This window comes from Haliotis rufescens, unplaced genomic scaffold (assembly GCF_023055435.1).
Source record: "Haliotis rufescens isolate VD_foot unplaced genomic scaffold, xgHalRufe1.0.p SCAF_2, whole genome shotgun sequence".
NCBI lineage: Eukaryota > Metazoa > Mollusca > Gastropoda > Lepetellida > Haliotidae > Haliotis > Haliotis rufescens.
Genome location: NW_025963890.1, coordinates 53,693,870 through 53,710,269, shown reverse-complemented (window position 1 = coordinate 53,710,269; position 16,400 = coordinate 53,693,870). Strand labels below are relative to the sequence as shown.

Genomic DNA, 16,400 nt, shown 5'->3' with positions numbered 1-16,400 from the left:
ATACATGTGTTAAAGGAAAATATGAAAGGTAATTTTCCCGTACGAAAACCAAACATTATTTGCAGACTTATTCATAGGGGTGTAAGCATCATCATACGTTTCTCGATGGAAACAAAAAACCCAAAGAATCTTAGCAATGTTAAGACACATCGGTTTGTAGTAAAATAACGCTCGTTAATTTAGTTCATGTGGATCTACATCCTCATGTAAGATGACTATTAGTTTCTTTACGGCTTCAAGTTTAACCTGTCACCCCTCTCAATAGTCCAGTCGCAATGACTTCCGTTCGCGCAGGCGTTCGCTCTTTCTTTCCGAACCTCGTGCAGTCAGAATAGTTTCTGGCTCACCGCTGTTCAAAGTTTTGAATCTTTGATTAAGTCGGCCAGATATTATCATAAAATATGGTATGATCATTTTCAAAAGTATTAATCGATTGTTATTCAAATTAAAAGAGCATATAAACTTGGAAATAATACCATGTGGTCAATTTGCTGAATGTGTTTACAGGTATTTGGGTTGCCTCCCTTGATCTAAGTTGCGGGCACCTGCTCATTGCTTTGATTCCCGTTTGAAGTTACTTATAAAATAATACGATATTACAAAGATACTTCACTCACGTTTATCCAACACTCAACATTCCATCCAACCATAAATCATACTTCGTCTAATATTCGTGACTAGTTCTTGGCCTACTATGTTTTCATGTTCACAATCAGAATATGCGATTGATAATCAAGCAGAAGCAGCCCTTTGGTTTTTGGCCTGAAATCCAAGTTCATTTTCAGTCTAGGTTAGGATATAAATAGTGCCAGGTGAGAAATTGAGACACTATACATATGGATGGTGGGTGGGGTAGCCTAGTGGTTAAAGCGTTTGTTCGTTGCGCGAAAGGCCATTCTGGTGTCCCGTGCCATGACTCCTTGAATATTGGTGAAAGGGACCTAGAGCCATACTTAACTCAGTCACACTGTACATATATTAAGGGATCAAGATTAGTCCTATTAGTCCTTAGCACTAGTCCTATAACCCTTTCCAAACCATAGTAAAGGTATATGGACTAGTAGAAATTTGCCATTAATAAGGGTTTAGCTACATGTTATCATTATAAGGACGAGTGAACTAAAACAGTCTGTTTCTTTTGCTGCTTTTTAGCGACTTAAATTAGGTTTGCTTGGACTACCATTTGAACTAGGCGCCCTATAAGGGGTCAGAATTTGACTGTCACAGTACTTCTGCTTGATATCTCAAGGATGTCATATCTTGTAGGACTGTGTTTGCTGTGGATTGTTTTTCTTAGACCTGAACAAAAGAATTTTTTTTTAACAATTAACTCAAAAGGAATTTACAACAGGTTATTAGTATATGTCATCTTCATGAACGGACTGTGATCAGAATTGGTGGTTAGTTGCTTTGCTTACGTACAAGCTGAAGTGTTAGATGTTTGCCTTTTTCACAAAAATGCCCTTTTCCTGCATTTAAAACAGATAATTTATTCTGTTACCACAAAGCATAGGAGGTAAACTTTCTGATCGGCCAGTTGGCTCCAGGGTTCCAAGTTCTTGGTATGAGTGTGCAAAACATTCACACAGGCATGCAAGTTTTATATTTTGAAAAGAAACTTGAGCGACCTTCCCGAATGTTCATAGCGGAGTTGATATTTTAAACACCATGTTTTTTCTGCCTTCTGTGCCATTTACATCTTTAAAAAAGAGTAACATTGAAGGCATAATTGTATTGTGTGCGGGTTTCCTTTTGTTAAAATTGAAATTTCAGAATCAAGGTGGTAAATAATTTGAACCAAATCGATTTGAAAGCCAATATGTGATTTTCTCAAGCCCCCATGCAACTGTCAGCTGTTGCTCAGAAATCACCTGACACGGCCTTTGAGTGTATCCTCAAATCTTTACGTCGAGAATTATTGTATAGGAGTAAAAGATAATTTTTTAATGAAATTGTCTTTTTCTGCAGAGTAGGTCAAGTTCACTTTCAAAGTCATACACTAGAAATGTATTATGTTCATAACTTGAAGCGAGTGCAATAGCTATGCAATCCAATAGACTGAGGCTGGTGGATCTTTATGGTTGAGATGCTTGTTAGAGCAAACACCTTTGTTTCAGGGTATGAATATATTGCGCCCCATGCATGAAAAAATTTCGATGAATACAAGATTAATTTCATTACTCCTCATGTATACTACTGAAAAGAAGTTAAAGGACACCCAATTCTTTCATATTACTATAGTTAATCTCACATGCCAAGACAGATTAACTGTAGTAATATGAAAGAATGGGGTGTTCTTTAACTTCTTTTCAGTAGTATATATTAGGCTAGAGGCTTCTTGGTATAATAAACTAAGATTATAACAAACCCAAGGGACTACTAATTTTAATTCATTATGACTGTAGTTTGTTATATGCATACATACAACATAACTACATCAAATAGTCTGGACCCAAAAAGTAAGTTCGTTATATCTGTCCATTTGTTATAAGCGTGTTAGTTACAACCAAAGTTTACTGTATGTGGATTGATAAGATGCCTGTAAGATTGTCGGAAATCAATTGACACGTTGCCAGCCTGTATGCCCAAATGTTACAACTGACACACCTAGAGTTAAAAATAGATAGACCCAAGTAAATCTCTGGATGTTTTCAACAAGAAATAATCAAGCACATGGTTGTTTAAATTTGTGAGGGCCATAGGACCTTGTTTCAAAGCTGCACTGCGCATGAGCTGAGAACAAATTGAATTTAACTTATCTCTACCCCTGCTATGGTAGCTTATCATATTCCTTCCCAAAACTTTGGGCTTTTCTCCTACATTAAGCTGACATGCCGCGATATAACTGGAATACTGTTAAAAGCGGCGTTAAACCCAACTCACTCACTCACTCATACACTCGTATTCCTTCCCAGCCAGAATGATCTTTATCTGATAATTATTTCTTTGTCTTTGATTTCAGTCTTACAAGGACACAAAGGCTCCCACAGAAGAGGCCCCGATTCACAGAATCCGGATTACCCTGACCAGCAGAAATGTCAAGAGTCTGGAGAAGGGTATTGGATTCTTTCTATAATTATGTTAGGCATTTGCCACCTTTGGGATTCCAGGTTGGAGGAGGTCCCCACCAAACTATGCTTGTCATACAAGGCGACTTATTGGATAAGGGCGTCCGGTGCAGTGATTTGGCTGTTAGCATCTGAACATGACACAAACGGGCTTGGACCAGTGAAGAGTTGCATCCCTGGTACATTACACATAGCTGCTCCTTCTGAGTCTAGTGAGGATTCGGGTTAGAATTGGTCGTCAGGCCTCCTTGCTTGTCATGGAGGCGACTAACGGGATCAGGTGGTCAGGCTAGTTGACTTTCTTCATGCATGTCATTGTATTCATTAACATTGTGTGGATCGATGTTCATGATTATATCAATCACTGAATTGTCTGGTCCAGATTCAGTTATGTACAGACCAACGTCATATGGCTGGAATATTGCTGAGTGCGGCGTTAAACAACAAACAAAAGTGAAAATCGGGGACTACCTGTCAACAGGGTGGGATTTCCCATGGACAAGACTCCATTGGTGCAGGTTAACTGAACAGGTTAACATGTCCTTAGTTTGTTAACCTGTCCTTAGTTCGTTAACCTGTCCTTAGTTCGTTAACCTTTGAGTGAGACCCATGAAGATCCGGGCTAGAATAGGTCTTGGGCAACCCATGCTTGTTGTAAGAGGCGACTAACGGGATCGGTTGGTGAGACTCGCTGACTTGGATGATGACGCATGTCATCGTATCCCAATTGTGTGGATTGATGCTCATGTCAATCACAAGATTGTCTGGTCCAGACTTGATTATTTACAGACCGCTATCATATAGCTGAAATATTGCTGAGTGCGGCGTTAAACAACAAACAAAACCTTGGAGTGAATTTGCAACAATATTTGCAGTATAAAGATAAAAAAAAGTTTGTTTTGCACTCAGAAATACTATGAGCAGTGTTACTCTCAACTCACTCACTCCCTGTATGCTTGTTTCCAGTGTGTGCTGACCTCATTAAGGGGGCTAAGGAGAAGCAGCTGAAGGTAAAGGGGCCAGTGCGCATGCCCACCAAGGTGCTGCGGATCACCACCAGGAAGACCCCCTGTGGTGAGGGCTCCAAGACATGGAGTCGTTACCAGATGAGGATCCACAAGCGAATCATCGATCTGCACAGTCCCTCCGAGATTGTGAAGCAGATCACCTCCATCAGCATCGAACCAGGTGTGGAGGTCGAGGTTACCATTGCTGACGCATAAAGACATGTAAATGACGGACAATAAACATGGAAACCTCATTCCTTTGTTATTCTTTGCAGTGGGATGAATCTACACTTGTCATTGTCCAGCCACAGGTTTTGTCTGGTCCAGACCAGGACCCACTTGCACAAAGCGATCTTAGCGCTAAGATGATCTTAACTCCCATACTTTAGCATAGGCTTACAATAGTCTTAGTGCTAAGATCGCTTTGTGCAAGTGGGCCCTGGTGACAGTACATCCCTGTACAAAATGTCTAGGGCCAGCAGCTTGTAGTGAACGTTTGGGTTCTATTTGATATGGCCACAGCCTGAATGTGCAGCTAGCTCAACTTGAGGATTTTCTTCTGGTGCATATTGCCCATGTGTCATTGATCGCCTCAGTGGTCTAGTGATTGAGCGTCCGCCCGGAGAGCGGAAGGTCCGGGGTTCGATACCAAAAGATGTTCAAAGATGGTTCTTGTTGTTACCCTGTCTGTTGCTCGGCATTAGGGAGTTAAAACAGTATACTGTGTCTGAGTGGGATATTCAGGTTAAACTGCAGCATGGTATCAGTGGCCTAGCACTATAAATCGTCATCAGTTCGGACTAGCCGCCCACAGACATTTCTGTTGGTTTTGCAAAATTGGTAAAGATATGACTTGTCACCGAGATACTGCAAGTGCTGGTGTCACATTATTTACCCAGCAGGCACAAGGGAGTATGCTCCAATGCCCTTTGATACTTGGGAACAACTTGGGTTTTGTAAAGGTATCCACACCAGGTACTCTGCCAAAATGTGATGTTTTCCACACCATTGAGGCATCAATAACCCAGTTGTCACAGATGCATTAGTTTGAGGCACAGAGTTGAGTACCTTGGTCGTGTTTGGATTCTCTGCCCATGAGGACAGATCCGAGATTGGCCATTGATTATTATCCCTGCTCAAGGATTATTATCCCCGCACAGGATCACACATCGATTCAGGAAGTGTTTATTTAGTTGCTATTGTGTTAGCAGCTACTGACCCTTGAAGATCCAGGGTAGAATAGGTCTTCAGCAACCCATGCTTGCCGTAGAAGGCGACTATGCCTGTCGTAAAATGCGACTAACGGCATCGGGTGGTCAGGCTCGCTGACTTGGTTGATGCATGCCATCGTATCCCAATTGCGTGGATCGATGCTCATGATGTCAATCACTGGATTGTCTGGTCCAGACTCGGATTATTTACAGACCGCCGTCATATAGCTGGAATATTGCTGAGTGCGGCGTTAAACAACAAACAAATTAGCAGGTACTGAATCGGAGTATAATGTCTTCATTTGTATTAGATTGGTATAACTTTGTCTCACTTCATGCTTTAAGCTGGTATTTTATTGTGACAGGCCATGATGTAAATGAAATCTGATTCTGAGTCTGTGAGTTGTAATTTGTTTACGCTCTGCTGAAACAGAAGCCAACGGACTCAAACATGAGTAATGTTCAACATGTGCATTGGGGTGTGTGAGCTGGGTTTGATTTCAGTTCTGTCACGACCCGTCGTCCTGATAAGGGAGGAATGTCTCGGACCTTTTCACTATATAGTCAGGGACAGTAAGTAAGCGACACATCAGTCGATTTCATGATCAAATTGCCCTAGAATTAGCTTAACCGAGGCATAGACCACAAAGTAGATATGGAAACCTATGCTTATCGTCAGAGGCTACTAACGAGATGGGGTGGTCAAGATCGCTGACTTTGTTGATGCATGTCATCGTATCCCAATTGCGGAGGTCGATGCTCATGATGTCAATCACTGGATTGTCTGGTCCAGACTCAATTATTTAAAGACCGCCGTCATCTAGTTGGAATATTGCTGAGTGCGGCGTTAAACAACAAACAACAAAGAATATCTATTTGCGCCCTACACATCAACTGATGTTTGACAACCTTGTAACAATAGCAATACAAATCTTTTTCCACAAAGTTGCTGAACAGTTCCGCTGTAGAATGCGCATCTGTTTGGAACTCTGGAGGGCGAGGATTGGTAATTTCTTAGCACCACAAAGGACTCGTCAAATCGGCCATCTTGAGCCCTACTCCCATGACTCGAATTGGTCGCCGTATGTTGATGTAGGATATCGGGTCCTTGCTACATGGTGTTACTGACCTGTATGTACAACGCGAGCTGTATCATCAGTACCTGCTTCGCATATTCTACTTTCGGGGGACGTGGAGACTAATCCTGGACCGAATGGTAAAGGTATTGACAGTTCTGAACTTACTGCTTTAAAATCAGAGATTATACAGGAACTTCGTTCAATGAAACGTGAGCTTGCAGTGATATTAGGGAAATTAAAACCCAAACTCGCAAACTCGGTGCTACCGTCGAAGAATATTAAGCGTAATATTGAAAACCTAAAGGGTGAACAGGCTATATTACGTTTAGATATTAAGGCAGTAAACCATCTTGTGGACCAAATAGAGCAGACTCAAAGCATACCAGTAGAACCGACAGCTACAGTGATGCAGCTACAGTGAGTGAGTGAGTATGGTTTTACGCCGCTTTTAGCAATATTCCTGCAATATCACGGCAGGGGACACTAGAAATGGGCTTCACACATTGTACCCGTGTCTGGAATTGAACCCGGGCCTTCGGCGTGACGAGCGAACTCTTTAACCACTAGGCTACCCGACCGCCCCTGATACAGTTACAGGACGAAGTAGAAAGACTAGAACAATATAGTAGACAGAACAATGTTTTTTTATTAGGAGTTTCGGAAAAATGTGATGAAAACAAAACTGGTTGTAAGGATGTTTGTGACGTTCTAAACTCGGATAATACAACATATGACATCGTTTAGATACGTCCACATGATATTACCGAAGTGCACAGACTTTGGCATCGTTCTTCACATTCAAGGCCAATTATTATCAAATTCCTCACTATCGACTGGAAAATACGTCCCCTTAGTCGACGTAGTGACATCAAAAGTTCAGGGTATGGAATCGCCAGCACAGAGACAGCGGAATAAGCTACAAGAACTACGTGCACAAAACAAACGAGGATACTTCAAGAATGGGTACTTATTGTTACTGACTCCAACCATGACGCAGTGAATGCTGCATACAGTGGTGAGAGATCTGATGATACTGAGCAAGGTGGTCATAACACGGCCAGTGCTGGCAAATAGGGGTGTGGTCCAGTCCAAGCAAATTCTCGTCGATGTCCAAAACAATCATTATCTACTAAACTTCTCTTCTGGAATATATCTGGTTTGGTAAATAGAGTTTCCGACGTAAACTTTTAAAACTTTTTATCTAATGCAGACCTTGTTGGATTAATAGACATGGACAATTGACTTTTCTTTTCAATTTGGATAAAACCAAGGTGGTTGTTTTAAAGAAAGGTGGAGTGTTGTCAAGAAAAGAGATTTGGTACTATAAGGGTCTAAAGTTGGAGTGTGTATCTTCCTATATATATTTGGGCGTTACTTTTACGAGAAGCCTGTCCTGGTCAAGTCATTTCTCTAATGATGGTTTACAGGGCAAAAATGAAATGTTTGGAATTTTATAGTCATTGATAAAATTACATCCTCTTCGACATGCCTTTATGTTTTAAAGTATTTGATATGAAAATAATACCAATTTTGCTCTGTGGTTCCGACGTCTGGGGTCTACACCAGAATGATGAAATAGAAACCATACATACATTGGCATGCAAGCGCTTTCTAGGTGTCAAATCGTCAACACCCAACAACATGGTTCGAGGTGAATGTGGGCGGTATCCATTATATCTTTATTCATACAAAAGAGTTATTGGTTATTGGATAAGGGTATTGAGTATATGCGATTGTCGCTATCCAAAGTGATGTTATTATGTGATGCTTCAGGCAGAAAGTAAGGGTAAAATTAATTTTGTATCAAAATATAAATCTTTATTGTTCAGTTTGGGTTTTGGCTCTGTATGGGAAAACCAGTGTATAAGTCATCCTCATTCGTTTTTGAAAGAATTTATGTCGCGTCTTAAATGTACTTATGAACAGGATTGGCATAGTCTTCTGGAAAAGGGTAGTAAATCTTTCTCTATTCTTATATATAAATATTCACTATTCAAGGTATCGTTTGGTACATCCCACGTGACAGAAGACTATGTTGTGTTTGTAATGCTGGATATGTGGAGGACGAGTAACATTTTCTGTTAGTTTGCCCTGGTTAAAACAAGCTACGGGTGGATCACTTACCACAGAAATATTGTAAATATCCGACCAAACAAAAATTTAATATCATTGTCTCTACAACTGATTGTAAAGTAATTAAACGTCTAGCTATCTATATCTATCAAGCGATGTCACTTCGTAGTACATTATTGTCAGCACATTAAGATCTGTGTACATCACGTCCATTGTAACACAAGGGTAACTATGGGCCGATGGCCTACACCTACGAAATAAACCGAATTGAGGTGTTTAAAACTATATTTTCTGATCTAAAGAAATTAAGTATGAATTAAACATGGTTTATGTATGGGTATTTACACTCGTATTCTGATGAAATCATAACACCCTGCTTAATGTAATGGAAAACGACACCAAACAACATGTACTAGTTTCGCGAAACGCAGCGTGAGAGCAAAAATGTCGGATTATCTCCCTTTGACCGTGGCGAAAACGTAGAGTGCCTCTCACTGTTTCCAGAAGAGAAACTCGGACGCATTTGCTCTGTAGTATAATATGGGTATATAGATTTGAAAGTTTAAAAGAACATGGAAAAAAGAAAGAAAAAGAAATTCAGAAACGAACAATTGGGATCTTTTTAACTTTAATTGCAGTATTCCATGGTTTGATACATACTAAAATCCATATTTTAATTATCAACTGCACTTTCTAATGCATACGAAAATCCATTTTCTTAATGTGTCCTTATTATATTTCTAAAAACTGATAGAAAATTATTAATTGGGTATCCGGTGTTCTCTTTTCCCGCTTCATTAAAAAAAATGAAGTTCATGCGCGTTTCTGCATATTCCTTCATGACCTAGTTATGAATGTTTACATAATCGACTTTATCAATACAGCAGAAGCCACTGTGCTGATTGAAGACCAATGTTTGCAGTTCAAACATTCAAACGCAACCGAGATGTCCAAGTTTGTGCAATTGTATGAGGGGGTACATAGAAACGGGGTTTGTATCGGTTATCTCCCTTTGTCCATAACGATTCTTCAACGCACCTGCCTCAGTTTGAATAATCTTGTCGTTAACAGCTTCACATGTTTTTTTCTGTTGTCGCAAAGTCTTGCCCAAAAGCCTAATTATAATCGATGGAGTGAGGCGGGAATGTTTGCTACTTTTGAAGCGTTTGCATACGTTAGCCATTGGCATGTTGACCATGTCATTATACAACGTGAATCTAAATCATGAGCTGTGCACAAAATATGTTGCATGAGTAATGGACACGGTGTATTGTGCAGACCTGAACGTGTGAGGATGTTTGCCGCAGTCATTCACTTTTTCGGCTGATAAACTTAATCTATACATTCATGGCCCCAGAACCAACAGTCACTACATAGACTTAATACACCATGGATTCTGAGGCGTAAAATGTGTCTAAAGCATCTTCCAAGAATTTGTACGTTATGATTTCTTCAAGATATTTTCTGACTTACAGAGGAACCAAGTCCATGTTCAGTTATGTTTGTTTGTTGTTTGACGCCACACTCAGCAATATCCCAGCTGTATGACGACGGTCTGTAAATAATCGAATCTGGATCAGACAATCCTGTGATTGACATCATGAGCATCGATCCACGCAATTGGGATACGATGACATGCATCAACCAAGTCAGCGAGCCTGACCACCCGATCCTGTAAGTCGCCTCTTACGACAAGCATAGTTGCCTTTTACGGCAAGCATGGGTTGCTGAAGACCTATTCTACCCCGGATCTTCACGGGTGCCATGTTGAGTAGAGACCTGTATGCTGCAACACCTGCACTGTGAATCAGAGATTGTCTGTACGTTATAATCGTTACCTGCTCTACTATCGTCCATCATAGAATCTGAATTAGCAGACAAGCATGCTAGTTTTTGAAAAGTTTGATATAAATTGATGGACAGACGATTTGCTCGAGCCAAGTCCGACAATGGCCCTTCTAGGATTCCATACAAGTCCCTCTTTAATCTTCCTTTAGTTAGTTTGTTTGTTGTTTAGCGCCGCACTCAGCAATATTCCCGAATACCAAACCTAAATATCCCAGTCTATTTTAAGTACGCTCTTATTTCTAATGTAACCCATTCATATAGGTCTCCAAAATTTGTTTTAGATAAAGGGTTATCAAAAGACCAGGTCATCAAGAACTATTTTGAGACAGTCGTGATAATAAAATCCTATGTGTAAGTGTTTAACGAATGCGGTCTGCAGTTTAATTATATCTCCCTGTTCGTGTCTTTTGGACAATTAGAAACTCGTATTGACGTCAATGCACACATCACCCGAGTTTACACTGCTATCTTCCTTTGTGCTAAAAATAACCTACTCGGTTATTTTTAGAGCGCATATATAAGGGTAAATCCGGGTGGGTGCCTCGTCATTCGTGTCTTGTCGCTCCCACGGTATCAGCTGGCTAGCGCTGCGACACTTTCCCACACGTTTGTATACAAACAGACACCCACTCCAACAGCAGCTACATACGTACGAGTCGAATGTTGAAACAGGTTTCGTTTTGAGGTTAAGGAAATGTGTCACCCTCAAACAAATTTACCTTGAGAAAGTTGCAAGGTGTTTGACTTTCACGGACATCGTGCTCCCCTCCCCAACCCCCACCCTCTCCCCCTCGTGTTTAGTCTGGTATTCTGGCTTGTTTCGATGCCATTATGGCGAGACTGACAAATATTGGTTTTTAGAAAATCCGTTTTGTTTTCCTTGTCTGACTCATTAGAGTTTCACCTGTGCAGAAGGAGACATTAACGTTCCCTTGACGACTATAACAATGCTATCTTTCTTACTACTGTGTTTGAAGTGATAAACAGGATTCATATTCCGGGTGCATGTCTGGGGGGGGCTTGGTCGATCTCTATAGATATTTATGAAATACCGTATACCAAGAATCATAATCAGGGAGATCTGGGATCCGAACCCATGCTCATCGGATTCTGTCACATAAGGGAGGTAATTATGTATAGCGAAATTCAGCGCCTTAGACGACTGGACCGTGCCATCACAACACAATATATAGAAACGTGGACATCGACCATCATATCTAAGTAACTGGCTTGGTCGATCTCTATAGATATTTATGAAATACCTAAAATACGAATTAATTTTGTTTATTGTTAAGAAGAAAGATGAAGGAATACGCTGAAGAACAAAATATTAATCACAGGTTCAAATAGTTTGCAATAGTTAGTAGGCTAACATATAATCTATGAAATCTTTCATTACATATTACATTTCTCTCATCTCAAATTGAATCAATTAAGTTTCCTGATGCTTATTTCATACAGCTGGCTAGACTTGCTTTTATTATAAATCTAGACTGGTTTTGATTTAATAAGATACGTATATTCAACAGTTATGGTGCATGACTAAGGATTAGGAACGTCATAATATAAGTCACCACTTTTCCATCTGGGCTCAGACGTATACCAAGAATCATAATCAGGGATCCGAACCATTGCTCATCGGATTCTGTCACATAAGGGAGGTAATTATGTATAGCGAAATTCAGCGCCTTAGACGACTGGACCGTACCATCACAACACAATATATAGAAACGTGGACATCGACCATCATATCTAAGTGACTGGCTATACTGCATCAATTTTAATTATATGCCTTGACTATTAACAATTAATCTGTTTTTAAACGATGAAATTTGTTTTCTCAATAAGTAGACTATGTATGTATGTTTGTTTTACGTCGCTTTAGCAATATTCCAGCAATATCACGGCGGGGGACACCAGAAATGGGCTTCACACATTGTAACCATGTCGGGAATCGAACCCGGGCCTTCAGCGTGACGAGCGAACGCTTTACAACTAGGCTCCCCGACCGCCCCGATAAGTAGACTAACATGAAACAAAACTAAACTTTAAATATATACTGTCAGTTTCGGTTGATGTCAGTCCCGTCAGTGCATGGCATGTGCAGTCATCCCTGCATCACTTTGGACTTTCCTCCCACTTGAGGCTGACACGAGGTGACATAACTGAATAATGTTCAAAGGTCTCAAATCGTTCACTGTCACGTGTATAGTTGAAATAGACGTAAACGTCCAACCAGCTGCTGTATTTGCATTAAAACCCAACAGAATAATTCCTCAGAAATATTACATTATGTACGTGTAAATATTATGTGAGTACATGTGTGTATGTTTTATGTGAGTACATATGTGTATTATGCGAGTACGTGTGTACATTATATGCGAGTATGTGTGTACAGTATATTCGAGTATGTGAGTACAGTATATTCGAGTATGTGTGTACAGTATATTCGAGTATGTATGTACATTATATTCGTGTACATGTGTACAGTATATTCGAGTACGTGTGTACAGTATATTCGAGTACGTGTGTACAGTATATTCGAGTACGTGTGTACAGTATAATCGAGTATGTGTGTACAGTATATTCGAGTACGTGTGTACAGTGTATTCGAGTATGTATGTACATTATATTCGAGTATTTGTTAACAGTATATTCGAGTGTGTGAGTACAGTATATTCGAGTATGTGTGTACAGTATATTCGAGTACGTGTGTACAGTATATTCGAGTATGTGTGTACAGTATATTCGAGTACGTGTGTACAGTGTATTCGAGTATGTATGTACATTATATTCGAGTATGTGTTAACAGTATATTCGAGTGTGTGAGTACAGTATATTCGAGTGTGTGAGTACAGTATATTCGAGTATGTGTGTACATTATATTCGAGTATGTGTTACAGTATATTCTAGTATGTGTGTACAGTATATTCGAGTACGTATGTACAGTGTATTCGGGTATGTATGTACAATATATTCGAGTACGTGTGTAGAGTATATTCTAGTATGTGTGTACAGTATATTCGAGTACGTGTTACAGTATATTCGAGTATGTGAGTACAGTATATTCGAGTATGTGTGTACAGTATATTCGAGTATGTGTGTACATTATATTCGAGTATGTGTTACAGTATATTCGAGTATGTGTGTAGAGTATATTCGAGTATGTGTGTACAGTATATTCTAGTACGTGTGTACAGTATATTCGAGTACGTATGTAGAGTATATTCGAGTATGTGTGTACAGTATATTCGAGTACGTGTGTACAGTATATTCGAGTACGTGTGTAGAGTATATACGAGTATGTGTGTACAGTATATTCTAGTATGTGTGTAGAGTATATACGAGTATGTGTGTACAGTATATTCTAGTATGTGTGTACAGTATATGAATGCATGCAGTATTTTATGTTTATGCCACTGTTAGCCTTATTCCAGCATGTCACGACTGGGGACACTAATTATTGAACTAACTGTAACCATGTGTCGAATTGAACACCTACTAGGCTGTTTGTTTGTTTGTTAGTTGTTTAACGTCGCACTCAGCAATATTCCAGCTATATGACGGCGGTCTGTAAATAATCGAGTCTGGACCAGACAATCCAGTGAATGACATCATGAGCATTGATACACGCAATTTGGATACAATGACATGCATGAACCAAGTCAGCGAGCCTGGCCAACCGATCCCGTTAGTCGCCTCATACGACAAGTATAGTCGCCCTTTACGGCAAGCATGGGTTGCTGAAGACCTATCTAACGCGGATCTTCACGGGACCTATTCAACTGGTTACACGAAGAAATAATAATTTTTTTTACAGCACTGTACAGTTTTGACACCTGCATTCAATATACTGTTATTTTAGAAATTGTGTTTATCAATATAAATCTGCAATAACCAACTCCCGCCTGTCCCTCGAACTGGGTCATGTTGTCCACCACCCCACATCGGAGGCACGCGCCGGGTAGATCACGTGACTAGGTGTGCTAACGGATGTGGGGTCACGTAACAGGTTATCACACCCTTTTGCGTCACTGAATGGATACAACTGAAGTGTTTATGTCCCATCTTCCCAGAAAGCAGGACATTAGCCACATCCGTCGCCAGTTTCACACATAACGTTCCTGACGAAGATAAGGATGCTCGCGAGTACCTACGGATACCAAGCCAGGTAAATATACTTACCTTTTCAACAGGAGAGACGAATACATTTTCGAAAACAAGTTTCAATAACTGTTTTGAGAATGGTGCTATGCTAGGTACCCTTTTCGTTCAGTGTATTTGGAATAACTAGGCGTGTCAAATATGACAGTATAGTTGGCGTGTATATGTATAATAACTGAGCGTGTCTAATTCTAATATATCAGTATAGTTGTCTTTTACGATATATATATGTGTGTGTGTGTGAGAGAGAGAGTGTGTGTGTGTGTGTGTGTGTGTGAGAGAGAGAGAGAGAGAGAGAGAGAGAGTGTGTGTGTGTGTGTGTGTGTGTGTGTGTGTGTGTGTGTGTGTGTGTGTGTGTGTGTGTGTGTGTGTGTGTGTGTGTGAGTGAGAATACTCACACACACACACACTCTCTCTCTCTCGACGTCCACCTCATACACTCACTCTTCAGTTGGCACCACGCACGTAACGGCATCTTACACATGCATCCACTTACTACATGTCTGTCAATATAAAAAAATATCGAGGAAAAAAACACATCTTAGTCACGGTGGGAACTTCACACATCTGTCTCGGATACAATTTTATAGACGAAATGATGTTTTTTCGTATTGTGAATACGATGTACAGGGACTATATACTACTCATACCAAGTTAAGGAACCTTGATGTATTACCGTAACCATAACAGATTAACCATAATCATGTGAAAAACCGGATGTTCTTAACTTCTTTTGAGTATGTTTGTCGTAAGAGGCGACTAAGGGGATCGGATGGTCAGGCTCGCTGACTTGGTTGATGCATGTCAGCCATCCCATTTGCGTGGATCGATGCTCATGATATTAATCATCTGGTCTGGTCCAGGCTCGATTATTTACAGACCGCCGTCATATAGCTGGAATATTGCTGAGTGCGGCGTTAAACAACCAATCAACCAACCAACGAACCAATCTTTTGAGTAGTATATATACAAACTCTTTTTTGCTTGTGGTGGCAATTATTATTTAGCATCCAAAACTGGCTCGCACATGAGATATCGCTTGGATTAGATCAAGCGATATCTACACTGTAGATATTGCTGCAATGAAATGACATCACAATGCTTTGCAGACCATTGTGACGTCACTGGTTACCATGACGTCATACTCAAATGACATCACTAATGGCTCTGCTACTGAAGCTGTTAGCAGTACTTTTTACACTGAAGACACTGCTAATTACTGTCTACAAATTGAACAAGTTGGAAAAATGATGTTGGATGATAAATAAAATCTCACCCTCGTGTCTTATGATATCAAATATATCAACACTCGTTGATAAAAGTGGCAAAAATCCTCGGCAAGCCTCGGAGTTTTTCCACTTTTATCAACTCGTGTTGATATATTTAATATCAAAAGACACTCGGGTGAGATTCTCTATATAGTTGTCTGTATTTCGGTATTTACACAGTATATATAGATTCTCGATTATTCCAGTGCCCTCATGCAGACCACGCCCCCCTTGACCCCCGTGTTAAAAGAGGCTATACTGGCACACAGAGTAACAAGTGGCGTTATGGAGTGTGCCAAGCTCCTCAGCTGTAACCCTGACAACGTGATGCTGTGCGTGCTGCCCGAGGCGAGTGGACAGCATGACGTCACGCTGGACATCCAACACACCCTCATTGAGGCGTTTTGCTGGGAGAACGAGATCCAGCTTGTTAAGGTAAATATTCGAATGGTGAGACGAACAGACGAATCTACAAGTTCCTTCACATGTTTGGGTTGATTGTGTAGCCAAATTAGTTAAACTTCGCTCGTGATGCAGAAGATCGGGATTCGAACCGCAACCGTTCTTGATGCCCCACAATATGTTATCATTGCACCACACCCGTGGTCAAGAGGACGATCCCGGCCGCGTCATACCAAACAGACTTTAAAGATGGTACTTGTTGTTACACTGTCTCGCGCTC

At 40.4% G+C, this 16,400-nt stretch overlaps 2 protein-coding genes across 3 annotated transcripts in view; both read left to right on the top strand.

Moving 5' to 3' along the window:
* The first annotated feature begins 269 nt into the window (after positions 1–269).
* LOC124140623 (40S ribosomal protein S20) lies at positions 270–4,329 on the top strand. The gene is made up of 3 exons (XM_046508283.2): positions 270–404; positions 2,963–3,056; positions 4,035–4,329. The coding sequence occupies exons 1-3, from the start codon at positions 402–404 to the stop codon at positions 4,289–4,291; spliced, it is 354 nt and encodes a 117-aa protein (XP_046364239.1). The 5' UTR covers positions 270–401; the 3' UTR covers positions 4,292–4,329.
* Positions 4,330–14,299: 9,970 nt separating this feature from the next.
* Positions 14,300–16,400, top strand: part of LOC124143501 (growth arrest and DNA damage-inducible protein GADD45 alpha-like) — a 41,349-nt gene continuing 39,248 nt past the window's right edge. Inside the window, exons 1-2 of one of the 2 annotated variants that reach the window (XM_048400158.1) lie at positions 14,300–14,457; positions 15,925–16,153. In XM_048400158.1, the coding sequence (XP_048256115.1) occupies positions 14,426–14,457; positions 15,925–16,153 (261 nt within the window). In that variant the 5' untranslated portion in view covers positions 14,300–14,425. The remainder of the gene's footprint in view (positions 14,458–15,924; positions 16,154–16,400) is intronic. The other variant, XM_046512504.2, reaches the window with a different exon arrangement.